This window comes from Gastrolobium bilobum, unplaced genomic scaffold, assembly GCF_033153095.1.
Source record: "Gastrolobium bilobum isolate Gb01-03AN ecotype WA unplaced genomic scaffold, APGP_CSIRO_Gbil_v1 utg5733, whole genome shotgun sequence".
Classification (NCBI taxonomy): Eukaryota; Viridiplantae; Streptophyta; class Magnoliopsida; order Fabales; family Fabaceae; genus Gastrolobium; species Gastrolobium bilobum.
The window spans coordinates 55605-73846 of NW_026897099.1; the positions used below are offsets into that span (position 1 = coordinate 55605).

The following is an 18242-nucleotide window of genomic DNA, read 5'->3' on the forward strand; positions in this document are numbered from 1 at the left end:
AAATGATATGTAACTATTAACTGAAACAACTAAAGCCCAGACCTTTGTGGGTTTCTGCATACAAACATAAAAATGAACGTATAACCTTTAACTGAAACTATTAAAACCCAAACCTTTGTGGATTTCTGCATGTGAAATGTTCTATTTGACAGAGATCAATCCAAGTAAGGCATCTCATACCTTCTTACCGTCTGATCCTAAATATTTGTGCGTCAGTTTACTTCATAATCATTCAGTTAAAGGTTACATATTTCGTTAATATTCATTTGGTACCAAAGGAATTCCTTAGTTCTTTAGTCTTGATTCAATATCATTCTCATAAATAATATGAATAAATCCATCAAATCCATCAAATCAAAATTTAAAAGATAAAAAACAAGAGAGAAGATAAAATCAAAGATAAAAACTAAAATAAAAGAATGAAAGAAATTCACAAGAAAATGGTTCGCCAGAGTAACAACACCTTCACAGCTTTTAAAAAAATAACTTCAGAAATACCAACTTTAGAAAAAGATGAAGAAAAATGAAAATAGGAGAATGAGGTTTTCTCTCATATTATCTTCCTCTTTTATTTCCCTTTCTTCCTTCTTCTTTATGTTGTTCTTTCTCGTTCCTCTTCCTTTTTCTTTCTTCTCACTGTTTCCCTTTTTTTTTTCTTCCTTCTCATTGTCTTTATCGTCTCTCCCTTGGTTTCTTCCTTTTCTACCTTATCAGTTTTCTTACTCTTTTCGCGTCAGGGGATATAAGTAGATATGCTGACTAAAAATCTAACTAGATCTAATTGTTACATATAGTTAAGTTTCAATCAAACTAAATAAAAATCTAACTAACTAATCATTATATAGATAAGAGTCATCTTTTTGCCTTGACTTTTAAGAAATCTAATCTTTGACCATGGCTTTAAGAAAAATATAATCTTCTCTTTTTATTCTATTATTATTATTATATTATTTTAATATTTATTTTTTATTTTTATTCCAATATTTTTATATTTTTTTTTATTATTTTCACTAATATCATGCTACTGGCGCGATATGGTGCTGTGGCGGGGGACCACCACCAATGGGCTAAGTTAGCCTAAATACACCAAATGGGTCTGACACCGCATCTCAACCCAAAACCTTAAGACATTGAATTAATGAATCCTTCCACTTATATACTCTTCTCTTAGCCCATTACCAACCAATATGGGACTTATAATGGATCCTTCCACTTATATACTCTTCACTTAGTCTATTACCAACCAATGCGAAACTTATCACACTTGAATATCCTAACAATTACAAATTTGGACTACAATATAATATATAACAGATTAGCCGTAATGAAATTCTCCAAAAAAAAAAAAATTTACCTGTAGTGATTTCTTGTCTAATATATTTAGACAAGTAATTTCAACATACTTCTTATTATTTTAATGAATTTGTATATTCAATTATTGAGAAAGTTCGCCGGATCCACAAATACAATTTGATTTCAAATTCAAGATGCTTACAACAAAAACACTTCAAATTAATGTCATAAAAGCTGGGAAAACCATATACCATGAGAGCCATAGATAAAGCATTCAAACACGACGACATAGAATTGTTATGCCTGCAGTTTTATAATATCATCAACCTCAAAGTAAACAAGTTTTCAAAAGCATCGGAGGTGGCTAGAATATAGTGGTTCCAGGGTCAGGTCAAGCTCGTTCCTCCCCAGTTCTGGTGCTTCCTGATGGTAATTGCCACTGCACAAACAAAAATACGCATGTAGAGTTGCATTAATTAGACTAGCGGTTACGAGAAGATGAACTAATGAAGGTGTTAAATTATTGCAATATCATAGCATAGCAAGGTGACCCTTACCCGATGTTCAAAGTGGGAAGGGGTTGCTGTTGTAAGAAAGAGGTATCAACCCTGTAGTTTGACTGCTCCCATTGAGCAACCTGCTGTACTGTAGCCTTCTCTTTCTCCTTGATCTAATTTCATATCACAAAATATGTTAATACTTAATAGACAAACATATATGGCTATCAATAAATTATTAACCTTTCAAAACATGTGGCTAAATTGACAGGCGGGTCTAGGGGAAGTCCGTGGCGGGGGACTACTACCAATGAGCTAAGGCTACACCAACTGTATTAAGTGGATCTGACACCATGTCTCAACCCAAAACCTTAAGACATTAGGTTCATGGGTCCTTCCACTTATATACTCTTCACTTAGCCCATTACCAACCAATGTGGGACTCATCACACTTAAATATTTCAACAATCTCCCTCTCAAGTGTGAAACCCACAATTGGTATGCTCCCCTCAACCGAGTACCCCAAGTGCAAAGTACTCGACCCGCCTCCTAGTCAATCACCAGGCTAGCTCGAGCCCAACCCGGCTCTGATACCAATGTCAGGCGGGTCCATGGGGAAACCCGTGGTGGGGCGCTACCACCAACCGTAGCAAGTGGATCCGACACCATGTCTCAACCCAAAACCTTAAGGCATTGGGTTCATGGGTCTTTCTACTTATATACTCTTCACTTAGCCCATTACCAATCAATGTGGGACTCATCACACTTGAATATCTCAACATAAACTACATTCATTGAGCTCCCATTTCATCACTTTTGTAACAATCACTTCCACCGGGTTAAGAATTGCTTTTCAAAATGTTAGAAAAAAAAAGGCCATAAAAAATTAGCCTGCATTAGTTTCACTAGCAATAGCACCCCGATGAAGGGGTGAGTTTCAAAATATATTTATAAAAATAAGATGTATGCAGTGGTAGTTGGTACATAAAATTATGGCAAATGTACTTATGCTACTGTTGCAAAAAAAAAAAATTTGTAGCAACACAAACAGTTAGAATGCGCATGCAGATTCTGATTTTTTTGTTTTAATATCAGGATTTACATGCAGATTTTGGTGTAAATATATTTATTGCAAAATTTCTCATATACAGCAACAGGAGAAGTGACGAATCCTAAAAATATTGTGGAGAACTTGGATTCAAATTTAGTTAACTCTTAGTTATTTGTTTTTTGATTTCTATAATTTGAATTAGACCAAGAAATATGGTTTTGTAACAATATAGAAAAGAAAATAAGGGATTTTTAAAGCATATAATTGTGGTTAAGTCTGGAAATTTAAATGTACAAACATCAACAATTATTCTGTAACACATAGCAAGGTGTATATAATTTGTAAAACAAAGAAAGGAAAATTGTAAATTTCTATTAAATGGTGGTAGCTCAGTTGGTAGCAAGGGATCTGAGTAAGTGGAAAGGAAAGGGCATGAATTCGATTCCCATATGTCACCTTTAGGAGGGATTTAAATATCTTCATCCCTGACCCACTCCGCACTATTTCAAATTAGTCCCTTAACCGGTTCAAAGAGTTAAAGCGTTTGGGGATACCTGAAGGAGCCAACTCGCCTCAAGGAGATAATTAGGGTTGGGTTAACTTAAAATGGTATCAGATAAAGGGACAATAACAAAATAATAATTTCACCACTCAATAACAGGCAGAGGAGGAGCTGGGAACAAAAGTATAAAATAATCAAACTAGGGTTATACCCTTATAATAGTACCAACAAGCATTGAACTGGTTGAAGAAGCATCAATTGTAATAAAATGAAGTTCAGTTAAATGCAAAAAAAAAAACAGTTGTAAAGGCAGATATCGGTCACCTTCTTTTCGAGCATGTTATTCTGCTCTTTTATCCCTTTCTCCTGTCATAGAGAATAATAAGAGCACAAATCTTCACATCAATTTCACTATCTAGAGAAGAGACACTCATAATGATTTTGTGTTCCCAGTGACCCCTAAATGTAACAGATAAGAACTTTTTCCAAGACACAAAGCTAAATAAAGCCTGGATAGACTTGGAGTCAAAGACATACCTGTTTCTGAAGCTCCGAAATTGCCTCGTACATGAGTTGGTTCTGTTAAGATATAGTAATATATATATATATATTTCTATGATCAGTACCAAAGTATATAATATATAAAGGATGCTAATAAAACATATATAATAAGTTATAATATTATATGTACTCTGCGTGTACGAATATTTTTGAGAGCAGTATCTAACTGCTGCTCCAGTCTTTGAAGCTCTTTGAGGCTCATTGAAGCCAAATCTTCTCCCGTGTAGTTCCTGAAGAAAGGATTCAAGATTATGACACTGTGTGACACATGTGAGTGAATGATCAAATCAAACTATAACGAGAAATTAAAGCATGCATATAGATCATCATCTACCTGTGGTTTCTTTGCAAAAGGTCAATCTTTGCCTTGAGCCTAGTATATTCAATGGTCCAGTTTCCCTACAACAACAGCTACCGTTTAGTTCCATAATACAGTCCTGTATTGATATTTACATATCGGTTTTGATTACATCACTTTAATGTCATTCCAATCTATATGCAAGGCTTTAGTTCAATTCTTACAACTGAGAAGGACCTTGATGTAAAATAGTGATGCAAACAAAAATTATATTCTCATGTTTGATTGTGTTCTGATTTTTTTTGTTCTTAAAACTGTTTTATAGAATATTGAATGAAATAGATATTTTTTATGTTTTTTTTTAAAAAAAAAAATTAAAAGTCAAAACACAACAAAAACAACCCATATATATTCTCTAAGTTTAATTCTAAAAACAAAAAATAGTTATAATTTTTAAATTCATTTTATAATGTAGGCCTTATCAAACTGTTTGTTTTGTTCTGAAAATTAAAAAAGTTGTTTTCCGAAACAGATTTCAAAAAGGTCATATATGCTTGTATTTGAGTATGTATAAATTACGTATGTATGTAATGACAATCGACAAACCTGTATCTCAGATTCTTTTTCTACTAGCTGTCTCTCTGCATAGGCATACCTTTCATGGCGTTCCAGTATCTTCTCCATGCTGATCAATGATTAAGTATAACAAAAATAAAATATAAATAAATTATATCACTATTTAACATTAATTTTATCGTAATGGACAATCTTTACATATAATTTCATAAATTTCTATATGACATCTATCCACGAACGTGCGCTAGCACAAAACTGAAATGAAACAAATAAGAAAAATACTTACTTGTAACATCGATCCAATCAAGTATTAAGATATTAGAAGTTCATTTTTTGAATTAGTTAACTGTTGACATGATTTATCTAGGGAATTGCACCCATCTACTGAGACGGGACAAGCAGAAGTATTAATTAACCAGCAAAAAGTAGCCCCATTATTTACTCTAAACAATAACTATCAAATTAGTATTAAAAATAAGAAAAAAAAGAAAATGGACATGACATCTATGCAATTACGTGTTGATCACCCAAACAAAAGCAGTTGCGAGTATACAGCACAAGTTGAACAAAACCAAAACTTTGGATTAAAAAAAATAAAAAAGATGAAAATTAAGGCTAGCAAATCTTTTTGCGAGAACTTAAAGACTTGAGATCATAGAAAATGAATATGACATATGAAGTAGGCAAAGACTATCACTCCCCCTCATGGTTTGCAAGAGAATATTCACCACCTCATATAGTTAGTAATTTTAACAAAAAGAAAATTAAATAAGGGCTTTCCCAGTTTCAGTGGGTATTCTTATGATTTTCTAACTAGGACAGGTAGATTCTCTCCATCGAAAACATAAAATTGTCCTTCCTGATGAGAGAAAAACACACAAAAAAGAGTATATATACACTTACTTGTACCAATACTAAATCGTTTTTGCGCATGTTGTATCCCCAAAATTGAAAACAAATTCTTAGAGAAGTGTATGTGCGGATCGGAAGTGGGTGTAACTTTGTTAAATTTGAGCAAATTAACTTCTTCACAATAATCTATCTCTTCTTTATTTGAAGAATCCATCGGTTAGCTTTATTTGTGTTCATTCAAAATATATAATCATTGAGGCTTGATCTGAACAAAATTAAGAGTTAAGAGAAAAAAGAAGAAGGAGAGGAATGGAATCTCTTTGCGTGTTTTAACCCAGAACCTAAACCCTTCTGAACAGCAAAAGCAACAAAGAAAAGAAAATTAATTAGAAGGAGAAAAAAAACAGCAGAGGTTCAATGATTCTTGGCTCGACGGAAAACTGAACACATATACTACATACAGATATATGAATTATATATGATTTATATGCATATATATCATGATGTAATATAGGGTATTGCATAACCATGGATTAGCAGCATATACTCAAAGAGATACTATATATATTTATATCACCTGATAACCTCCACACACAAGCACAATATATACAAATATATATACACACACTTGTGTGATAGAGAGATTATTGAACTATATATGATATAAAATGCATATATATATTATATAATATAATATATAGGGTATAATTATATTACCATGAATCAGTGGCATACTCAAAGAGCTTTCCTTTCTGGGAGAAGACAATCAAAGCGACCTCAGCATCACATAGCACAGAGATTTCGTGTGCTTTCTTGAGCAACCCTGCTTTCCTTTTGGAGAAAGTTACCTGGCGATTGATCTTGTTCTCTATCCTCTTCAGCTGAACCCTACCCCTTCCCATCTTTGTCTCTTACTATATTAGACCTAGCTGCTTACCCAATTAGTTGAGTTCTTCCCTTTTTTCTCACCCAAGAAAAATCCCAATTACAAAACAAGGAAAAGGAAAGAAACCAATGTGTGTGGGAATGTTAGTTTGTGTACCTTTCTTCTTCTGGACAAGTATGCAGGCTTGTTACATATATCTATTAAAGGTGAAAAAGGAAGTAGTAAAAATAATCAGAGATTGGGATTTGGTGACAAGTGGTTTTTGGTATCTGGTTTGGGAAAGCTGAAGCAGTTTAGTTATTTTACGTTGTCGATTTGGGATTGGTTGGCTTGTGTACTAATGTTGATATGTGTCAATGTGTCATTACTTTTCATAGCCACACATGGTGGGACCCATTAAGGGCATTTTGGATGGCTTCCAAAAACGGGCGTACAAAAAATAAAAGGAGAAACTAGAAAATGGGATGGTTGAAATTTAATCCTCGCCACTTTCCTTAAATGTGTATAAGTATTATTAAAATTACATATATTCAGGTAGCTCGGAAAGGTTTGATAAAATATATAGACTGAGTAAATAAAATTTTTAAAAATTAATTTTAATTTAACTTGGTTCCATTAAATTTAGTTCAATCTGATGTGCGTTGGCTTATAACGTGTCAGGTAAATATATAAACTCAGAATTATTATAATTACTATTTTTGTTGAATGTATTTAAATTTTAATTTAAAATTAATATTTATATATTTTAATGATAATAAATTTTAAATCTTTTAACAAATGTTAATTTAAGTATTGTTTGGTTAAAATCAACATTTTAAGACTGTATTATATAAATAAAAAAATTAAAGAAATAATGCTTCTTCAGACCGAATAATTCACAATTTGCAGGTCAAATTAAGTCAATAATTTTTTCAGATATAACCACTGGTTCATCCATTATCCTACTAGCTTGATTTGAATATTGTTGGACTCATTTTAGACGTGTGAGTCTCCCAAGATCATTTTTTTCATTTTCAGGACTTGAAGTGGAGACTTCTGATTAAGGGAGCAAACTTCTTATCACTTGAATCAATAGCTAGGGTGTGCATGACAACCATTCTATTTTCTAGCACTGTTTCTGAAAAGAAATTTTTTTTTTCTATTTCTGTGCCTTGGAACAGTTTTTGAGAAAAAAAAATGTGTTCGATAACATGTTCAATTTTTATTCCGAGAATAAGAATTGTGTTTGATAACGTAACAAATAATATAATAAAAAATAATTCCTATTAAATATAAAAAAAAATCGAATCATCACTTTCTTTTCCATATGATGTGGTTGTGGTGGTGGTGGCGGCGGCGGGGGGTGGCATGGTGGTTGTGGTGGCAGCAGCAGTACATTAGTAATGGTGGCAGTGACGTGGTGATGATAGTGGTGGTGGTGATTATGACGGCAGTGGCTGCAGCAATGGCAGTGGTGATGGTGGCGGCGGCGGCGGTAGTGGTGAGGATGGTGGTGGTGGAGGTGACGGCTAAAAGAACCCGCACCGTTAATTAAGGAAGTTAATTAATTAATTATGTGAAATTAGAAAATAATTCCATAATTGACCCTAATAATTATTATGAGGCTCTAATAATTATAGTAAGTGGGTAATATTGTTGAAAGTCGTTTTTCTAACGAAAAGTGTAAATACCGGTTCTGCTAGTCGATATAAATGCGTACCAAAAAAGTATCCCGGAAAATTATAATAAGTGCATGATAATTACTAGAATAACATGTAGGACTTGTAAAATGAGTTTTAAGTTAAAATAATGAGAACTGGTGCCAGAAACTGGTACTGGCTATGAAAAGCGCGTACCGAAAAGGTGCTCCAAAAAATATAAGAAAAATATGATAATTCTTGTAAAATTGAGTAGTGTAACACCCCGTGTATACCCGGTTTGTTAACATATCATCGTATTAAGCTGCGCTTAATTAAAAATGCGGAATATTTTTTTTATTTTCAATTAAGACGTCATTATACTTAGCCAAGTTGATTACTTAATCAATTTCATAAAATATCGCCTGTATGTGAATTGCAAAAAGACATCTAACTGGAATACCTCAATATATAGATAAAGTACTGAGTATATATGTCACGGATCTACTACACATAGTCTGGACAATATCCTGATACATTAATACAACTCCAAATTAAACAAGACAATAAACAAGTCTACGTGGCATGGACAATCCCCAAGCTCACCAAATCAACAGCATAACCAATAAAGTCTCAACATATAAATCCATAAACAGAAGCTAAAAGCATAAGACAGTAAATAGGATCCAACATCCAATCACAACAGCATATCAACAAAGCAGCATAAACATGTAACATTTACCAGCTAAGCTCTGGCCTCCTGCCACTAGAGGTCTCAACTCCCGCATTACCTGAACCTGAAATAAGCATTCCCCAAACGTTGGGTAAGATCTCTAAACCAGAAATTTCAGTAAGACAAGGGGTCCTCAAGGATCTTCCACCCCAAGCTCACTTACATGTGCAATATAAGTTCCAAAGGCAGTAATTCAATATAAGTTCCAAAACTCAATGCAGTGCAACAGATATTCATGACATGTGTGTTTAACTATTCTACTGGCCAGAGAAATGCTGGAATACGTTTATCACCTACATGTAGTACAAGGAACATCGCGTGCACCTCACCCACAGCCTCACCATGTTGTATGTACTAGATACTCAGGCTTACCGCATAGGTGGAACACCACATGCATATCCAAAAGGTACTAGCATATAACAGCTCAATAGCATTTCCAAAAAATCAAAAGCATGTAACACATCATGCATATACCATACCCCCATAGGACATGGTGGAACCACAACATGGCTAAACCGAGGACACGAAAGCTTACCTCTTAAGTTAACTATCCAATCCAAGAGTCCACGCTAGCTCAAGGTCACCAAATAGCACAATCACAGTCTGTTTATACCAGAATTATCATCAATACTCATGCCCTATAATTTCATGGCAAAAATAATACGTTTTCTTTCTCATTTTCTTTTTACTCCAGGCTTTTCTCAAAGCCTTAAGCATTAAACAACGTTTACTCTTTTTAAAACTTTAATTGTATCTCTTTACCAAAAAATCTAATATTTTTATATGTTAAAATAGACATGTCCATCTTTACAATGACATATTATACGCCTCAATCGGAGTTGTATAACTCTGGTTAAGATTTACTCGAGGTGACTGCTGCAAACTGAATTTCTTACAACCAAAATGCGACTTAAAATTGACACTGCGATTAAACAACTGATCCAATGGCTACGAAATTACACAGAATTGTAGCTCTATGTGTTAGCTTCACATAGGTCCAAACGGAACTCAATTTGGAGCTCTGTAGATCAATATATCGAATTTTTACTAAAACAGGTTCGTTGTTGTCCCGACCAAAATATCCAGATATTTCCAACTGAATATCCGGATATCAATATCCGTATATTTCCAACTCAATATCCGGATATTTCGTGTCATAATGCAGATTTTGCATTTTCGCGAGATATCTTTCCAAGGGATCCATTTTTACCAATTACAGAAGCTTAAGCATACAATTCTATGTGTGTTTAAGCTTACCCACCCTTAGGTTATTAGCTTTAACTTGTTAGATGCATCAAGGATTGATTTTTAAGCATAAAAACTCAAGTTCAAGGGTACTGATCATACCACAAGCTCAAAATAAAGAATGAAGGTGCTCTTGGAGCTAGGAATGCAATAGAACAGTGATAAAATTCTAGGTGCTCTTGCAGACACCAAGATGAACGAAAATGATGCACAAGGTAGCTCTTTTTTTTTTTGAAAGAAACACCAAATAAAAGGCCACACCCCACAAGAGCATAGAACACAACCCTTAGACTCCCAACACAGCAGTCCCACATTCAGAAGATGGTTCCTTTTTCCTCACCCATCACACACTCAAGTGTTTGCACGGTTAAAGAGAAGGAAAATCAAGACAAAATGGTGGTTTTGGTCACAAATGGTGAAGGAATGCAATAGAACAGTGATAACCACTCAGCCTCCAAGTGTTCCCACGTAGAAAACTGATATGCCTAGGGTTTTGAGCCAACACAAGAGTATATATAGTGGATTAAGTCATAAACGCACAGTATTATCGTTAATTGTCACGTTTAGCATTTTGATCCCAAACTTTGAAATCTGAACCTACTCATTTTTCTAAGATTTACAATATTTTTATTTTATTTTTCGAAGCACCTTTCCGGTACGCGCTTTTCATAGCCAGTATCAGTTTCTGGCACCAATTCTCATTATTTTAACTTGAAACTCGTTTTACAAGTCCTATATAATATTCTAGGAATATTCATGCACTTATTATAATTTTCCATGATACTTTTTCGGTACGCATTTATACCGACTAGCAGAACCGGTATCTGCACTTTTCTTCCGAAAAATGACTTTCAGCATTCTTAATCACTTACTATATTTATTTAAGCATCATAATAATTATTAGGGTCAATTATGGAATAATTTCCTAATTCTCATATATAATTATTATGAGGCTCTAATAATTATAGTAAGTGGGTAATATTGCTGAAAGTCATTTTTCTAACGAAAAGTGCATATACCGATTCTGCTAGTCGGTATAAATGCGTACCGAAAAAGTATCCCGAAAAATTATAATAAGTGCATGATAATTACTAGAATAACATGTAGGACTTGTAAAACGAGTTTCAAGTTAAAATAATGAGAACTGGTGCCAGAAACTAATACTGGCTCTGAAAAGCGTGTACCGGAAAGGTGCTCCGAAAAATATAAGAAAAATATGATAATTCTTGTAAAATTGAGTAGGTTAAGAATCCTGAGTTTGGGATTAAAATGCTAAGCGTAGCAATTAATGTTATATATGTGTGTTTAATGTTTAAGTGGGCCTATATAAGCTTTGGCACAAAGCCCTAGGTCCGAATTACATTTGTGCTACGTGATTTTTTTGGTTCCTTTCAGCTGCCACCTTCCCTTCTCCACTCCATAGCTTCTCCTTCACTTATTTCACCAAAGTGATCACCTTTGGTCATGGTTCCTTCACCAAAATGGTTGAGTATTGTGAGGACAAGCCTTGTGTGAGTTAAAGATCCTACTTTGCTGAGTTTAACTTCTGGTTTTTGGGTGTTAGTGGGCTGTGTTGGTGAGTGTTCTTTAGGAAGCCATGGTTATGGCATTTGGTGCTTAAAAGAGCCATCTTTGAAGAGAAAGGTCCAACCATGTGTTGTATTTTTGTGCTCTTTGTTAAGAGTGTTAGTGTTAATAGTGTAGAAGTCCCACATTGAGTGTGTCTCTTTGTATTCTTCAATTGGTTTGCTATATAATAGCACCAATGTTGTGTAGTTTAATATAACAAGGATTACTATCATTTCCTCTTGTATCTATGATATTCAACATGGTATCTAGAGCCTAACAAGAGGAATCTTAATTCGTTTAACTTAGTTCTATTTTCCATAATTTCAATATGGTTATAGAGAGATATCACCCTCCTTGAGGGATTCCCGTTGCTATTACTTTTTCGGGTTTTTCTTAGTATGCTCTGTGACTGCAGCTTAGATTGATCTGTCACATCAGAAAAGAATGATCCTTGGGAAGTTGTTGGGTTGACCACTGTTGTCGTTGACCGACCACCGTTGACCGCGTCGTCCACCATTGACAGCCGTCTCCGGCGACTTTTCCGGTGACTTTTCCGATGACTTTCCGGCGACTTTTTCGGCGATCCACCACCGTCTCCGACGACTTTTCCGACGACCCACCGCCGTCTCCGGCGACTTTTCCGATTCCGCGAAGCTTTGTTTTTCTTTAATCTTCTTTCTTCCCAAGATGGAGTATTTATATTATTCATCATCCATCTTGAGGGGGAGCACTGTCCAAATTGTTGATGTTGTCTCCGCTGATGATAATTCTGGCACTGTTTAGAAGTTCCTCTTGAGGGGGAGCACCGGCCATGTTGCTGATGGTCATTCCAGCACAATTGTCTTTGCCGATGATAATTCCGGCACTGTTTAGAAGTTCCTCTTGAGGGGGAGCACCGTCCATGTTGCTGATAGTCATTCCAGCACAATTGTCTTTGCCGATGATCATTCCGGCATCTTCCATGTTGATGTTCATTTCAACGCCATTTTTAGCACATTGTTGATTTTTGGTTTCTCATTTAGGAGATTTATTTTGATGTTATGTTACTTGGTCTTTCTTGTAATAAGCTTGTAGCATAGTCAAGGGGAAACCACGACTGCTCACCAACTGTTAAATGAAATGTCTGAGAGGGATCTTGATGCTAATGTCCTGGTCAGCTCAGTTGTCTTTGCCGATGATAATTCTGGCACCATCCATGCTCTGATGTCCATTCCAGCACTGTCTCTTTATCAGCTCTTCAGACTGATGGTCATTCCAGTTGATTTGTTGTACTTAGTCATTTCATTTCGTTGATGTAGCATTGTTGTTTTTGGTTCCTAATGAAAGTATTATTTATGTATCAAGCTTGTAGCATATGATCTATATGCTACAGCTTGAGGGTGAGTGTTAAGAGTGTTAGTGTTAATAGTGTAGAAGTCCCACATTAAGTGTGTCTCTTTGTATTCTTCAATTGGTTTGCTATATAATAGCACCAATGTTGTGTAGTTTAATATAACAAGGATTACTATCATTTCCTCTTGTATCTATAATATTCAACACTCTTGCAAAGTCAGAATCTTTGAGCCTTGTTGAAGAGCTCCAAGAGCCTTCTTTTTGCTAAGTTTGAACCTCCAATGGTATACCTTGAACTTTCCTTTGAATTTCCTTGTTAATGACTTGTTTTTGGTTATGAAATGAGTTAACTTTAATCATTCAAGCTTAAGATTGTTACTCTAAGTCTAAAATGTGGTATTGAACTTCTGTTTTGGGTCAGAACCGGACCTTGGGTCATGGGGTGGCAATTTGGCTTCGGATTATGGAGAAAAAATCTGCATAATGTTGTTCTGCCCGCGTGGTAATCGATTACTTTTGATTGGTAATCGGTTACCATGTGTGGTAATCGATTACCTTACTGGTGGTAATCGATTACCATGTGCAGTAATCGATTACCAGCCCTTGGTAATCGATTACCACCTGTGAAAATGACCAGAAATCAGTTTGTTGTGCGTGGGACAGTTCCCATGTGGGCTTGATGGCCTAGGAAGTTGGTGTTACTGTTGGGAAACAGTGATACCTATAATTAAGGGACTTAGTGCTTGATAATTATGATCTAGAAAAGACGTAATCGAATAAGGAAATGTTGTCATAATGAAACGAACCTTTAAAGTATGGTTATTGATGATATTTCTCATATAAACAGATTGTGATTGTGCTGTTTGTGGGTCCTGATCTTGTACGGACTCTTGGCTTGGATAGTTAGCTTGCAAGGTAAGCTTTCGTGTCCTCGGTTTAGCCATGTTGTGGTTCCACCATGTCCCATGGGGGTATGGTTATATACATGTTGTGTTACATGCTTTGAATATTTGAAATGTTGTTGAGCTTTATGTGTAATGGCTTTTAATATGCATGTGTTGTTCCATCTTGACGGTAAGCCTGAGTATGTGGCGTCATACAAGACGGTGATCCGGGGTGGATGCAAGTGGCGTCTTGCACTATGTGTGGGTATTAGACGTATATAAATCCTGCATTTCTCTGGCCAGTAGAATAGAATTGACACACATGGCATGATTATCTACTGCATTGCACTATTTTAGAACTGATGATGATAAACTGCTTTTGAACTTATATTGCACATGTAAGTGAGCTTGGGGTGGAAGATCCTTGAGGACCCCTTGCCTTACTGAGATTTCTTGTTTAGAGATCTCACCCTACGTTTGGGGAATGCTTATTTCAGGTTCAGGTAGTATGGGGATTGATGTCTCTGGTGGCAGGAGGCCAGAGCTTAGTTGATGTTTTGAGCTGTTCATATTATGCTGGCATGACTGGATTGGATGTTGTTTATGTTTTCTGCCCTTATCTTTATGTTGTTGTTGAGTTGAGACTTATGTTGGGCTTTGTTTCCTTATTTGGGGTGAGCATGGGAGTTGTTCATGCCACCATGTTGTTAGTACTTTTGAGTTGATTTGTATGAACTGCTAGTTGGTTCGGTCTACGTGTTGTAGCTCCGTGACTAGAGACATACTTATGTTATTTTATTTAATGAGGTATTTCAGTTAGCTGTTTTATTGCAATTGCATACAGGCGATGTTTTATTAATTGATTAATAAGCAAGTTGGTAATGATAATGACTTCATAATTGAAAAGAAAAAGATATTCCGCATTTTTAATTAAGCGCAGCTTAATACGATAGTATGATAACATTGTCGGATATATACGGGGTGTTACATTTATGGTATTAGAGCAATGGTTCGAGGGAAAAGTCTGTATGTATTGCAATAGCTAGGATGTTTGGTTGCGTTTGTCTTGTGTGTTTACTCCGTCGAATTTTATTATGATAATGCATGCGTAATCACATTGCGTGGGCCTGATTAACTCATAATTTGTGTAACTTGTGCAGAGTCATGGTAAGGTCCGGGAGAACACGAGAGACTTCTTAGGATCAATCTGATCCTATCCTTATTGCATTGGCTGAGATGCAGGCGGCTAGGTTAGCCGATCAGGAGGCCACTAGATTGGCCAACGCGGCAATGATGGACGCTGTTCACGAGGCGAACCGGATAGCCACAGAAGAGGTTCGTGAAGCGAACCAGAGGACCACTGAGGATGTCCTCGAGGCGAACAGGATGGCGAACATGACGATGATGAGAGTCATGTTGGAGGATATGAGGGTTGGTCCTGCTGTAGGTCAGTTTCCACCGCCACCACCGTCGCCGCCTCCACCTATTGTTCAGGATGAGAGCCTGAGACACATTGGTAGTGCTACTCATGTCGCTGAGACGATGGAGACCTTGGTAAGGCATGCTGAGGATCGTGACGTGATTGATCGCCGGCTGAATGCTTTCAGGAAGCATAAGCCACCTATGTTTGATGGGTCTTTGGATCCTATTGCTGCAGCGAGATGGCTTCAGGCGCTGGACAAGATATTTCGGGTCATGCAGTGTACAGAGCCGCAGAAGCTGATGTTCTCGACTTACATGCTGGAGGGCGATGCCCATGAATGGTGGACGAACACCTCTCGTGCTTATGAGATGCAGGGTCATGTCATGACGTGGTCATTCTTCGAGGAATGCTTTTTGGGCAAGTACTTTCCCTACGATGTGCAGGAGAGGAAGCATGGAGAATTTGATAGATTGGTTCAGGGCTCGATGTCTGTTGACGAGTACCTGGCCAAGTTTAATGAGCTTTTGAAGTTTGCGCACTTCCGGATGGTTCCTCCTACTCTGATGTTTCTGGCTGCTAAGTTCCGCAGAGGACTTAGTGAGGTGATTGCTGAGCATATTGCTGGAGCTGCTTCGAGGGATTTTGGTACACTGGTTCAACAGTGTAAGGACATTGAGGATGTCTGCATAGCGAGCAAGGCCAAGAATGCCAAGGTCGACGAGACCAAGGGGACTATTAGTTCCACTCCTGCTCCTACTTCTTGGAAGGACAGGAAGTTTGCTAGGAAGGGCAAAGGTAAACAGTTGGCGACGAGGCAGGCGCCTGGTCAGTTCAAGAGGACTGCTTCACAGCAGGGGAGTTTTGCCTTTTAAGATCAAAGATTGGCTCGGCTCGATCCGTTAACACCCTTATTTCCCACACACACAAAAGATGGTGCGTCCCACTTTTTTCTCTCTCTCCTCTTACCTATGAGTCTCACTTACAATTTTGTTTCTACAATATAAAATAAGGATAAAGGATTTCTTCGGTCAATGAAGATAAGTTATCTCCGGTGAGCCCAAAACGACGTCATTTTTGAACGAAAATCAAAGTATTTTTGTAATTATAATATATTACAAGATTATATTAGTCTTTATCATTATAATTTTTTAATCTTATAATCTCAAAACGACGTCATTTTGAACTCACTAGAGATAACTTTATCTCCAGTGAATGAAGAAATACTTTTCCCATAAAATAATTATTTTTCTTCAACATAAAAAATTATTTCCATTTTATAATGGGATTTTTGACCCTTTTACCCTTCATTAATTAATTAATAACCATTTTGTCCCTTATTCGAAACTATCTACCAATCTGCCCCTCTTTAATCGATTAACTTGAAAATTTAATCTATTAAATGGTCAAGACTGGCAAAAATGGTTGACTTGAAGATTTAATCAATTAAATCTTCAAGTTAATCGATTAAATCTCGCAACATGCAATAAAGGTCAAATCTCCTCCATAAACAAAACAGATTCCATGCATACGAAGCAAATCAACAAGTTAACAAGAGTTGATTGCGATTTGTATTTAATAGGAGCTGATTGCATTTTGTATTTAATAGGAGGTGATTGCATTTTGTATTTAATAGGAGTTGATTGTGTTTTGTATTTAATAGGAGCTGATTGCGTTTTATTAAGGAGTTTCCATTTTACGAGTTGGTTACATATTGTCACAATTCAAATGTTGGTATGTACACTCTTACTCATTTCATTGAAATGTTGCCCATAAATAGGCTCAGAATTACAAATTACAAATAAATTTGAATTGGTGACAATATGTAACCAACTCGTAAAATGACAACTCCTAATAAAATGCAATCAGCTCCTATTAAATACAAAACACATTCAACTCCTATTAAATACAAAATGCAATAAGCTCCTATTAAATACAAAACGCGATCAATCAATGCTTTCACGCTCATTTGGTATATTTACTCATTTCATTGAAATGTTGCCCATAAATAGGTTCAGAAATACAAATTACAAATAAATTTGAATTGGTGACAATCTGTAACCAACTCGTAAAATGGCAACTCTTAATAAAACGCAATCAGCTCCTATTAAATACAAAACACATTCAACTCCTATTAAATACAAAACGCAATCAGCTCCTATTAAATACAAAACGCAATCAATCAATCAATGCTTTCACGCTCATTTGGTATATTTACTCATTTCATTGAAATGTTGCTCATAAATAGGTTCAGAATTATAAATTACAAATAAATTTGAATTGGTGACAATCTGTAACCAACTCGTAAAATGGCAACTATTAATAAAACGCAATCAGTTCGTATTAAATACAAAACGCAATCAATCAATGCTTTCACGCTCATTTGGTATATTTAATCGATTAAATATAAGTTTTAATCGATTAAATTAATTAAGAGGGAGATTTAATCGATTAAGAGAGATATTTAATCGATTAAATCTTCAAGTCAACCATTTTTGTCAGTTTTTTGACCATTTAATCGATTAAATCTTCAAGTTAATCGATTAAAGAAGGACAGATTGGTAGATAATTTCGAATAAGGAGCAAAATAAATAAAGGACAAAATAATTATTAATTAATTAATGAAGGGCAAAAGAGTAAAAAAAAAAAACTTTTTATAATGTATTGTTTCATTAAAAAAATTTCTTCCGTGAAATGTATGGATGAGTCGTACATCGTAAGTAATAGTTACAAACTGCATCCCTTTTATCTAGGAATAAATTTTTGGTGAACCCAACTGGATTTTTTTTTTTCAAAATAGCAATCTTTTCTAATATGGCGAGAAAAAAAATTCAAAAGTGATAATTTGTTTTCCAAATAAAAAAAAATACCGAATTTGATATCTGATTCACCAAAGATTTGTACGATGATATCGGACAAAGCTTTAA

General features: G+C 35.6%; 1 protein-coding gene across 2 annotated transcripts; it reads right to left on the bottom strand.

Annotated features, from left to right (window-relative positions):
- Nucleotides 1-1456: 1456 nt before the first annotated feature.
- LOC133304128 (truncated transcription factor CAULIFLOWER A-like) lies at nt 1457-6659 on the bottom strand. 2 transcript variants are annotated; one of them, XM_061504095.1, is made up of 8 exons: nt 6348-6659; nt 4809-4887; nt 4239-4303; nt 4035-4134; nt 3881-3922; nt 3668-3709; nt 1851-1963; nt 1457-1732 (listed from the first exon to the last, which is right to left on the bottom strand). In XM_061504095.1, the coding sequence occupies exons 1-8, from the start codon at nt 6530-6532 to the stop codon at nt 1639-1641; spliced, it is 720 nt and encodes a 239-aa protein (XP_061360079.1). In that variant the 5' UTR covers nt 6533-6659; the 3' UTR covers nt 1457-1638. The 2 variants fall into 2 exon arrangements, with proteins under 2 accessions (XP_061360079.1, XP_061360078.1); XM_061504094.1 differs by having other exon boundaries at nt 4035-4161.
- Between the last annotated feature and the right edge of the window lie 11583 nt (nt 6660-18242).

Bases quoted from the DNA above. Each gene is read 5' to 3' on its own strand.
- LOC133304128 (XM_061504094.1), bottom strand. From the start codon at position 6,532: ATGGGAAGGGGTAGGGTTCAGCTGAAGAGGATAGAGAACAAGATCAAT. The intron at 4,162-4,238 runs GTAGATGATGAT...TGTGTCACACAG, and splicing joins CTTTTGCAAAGAAACCACAG to TGTCATAATCTTGAATCCTT. The intron at 3,710-3,880 runs GTATGTCTTTGA...TCTCTATGACAG, and splicing joins TTTCGGAGCTTCAGAAACAG to GAGAAAGGGATAAAAGAGCA.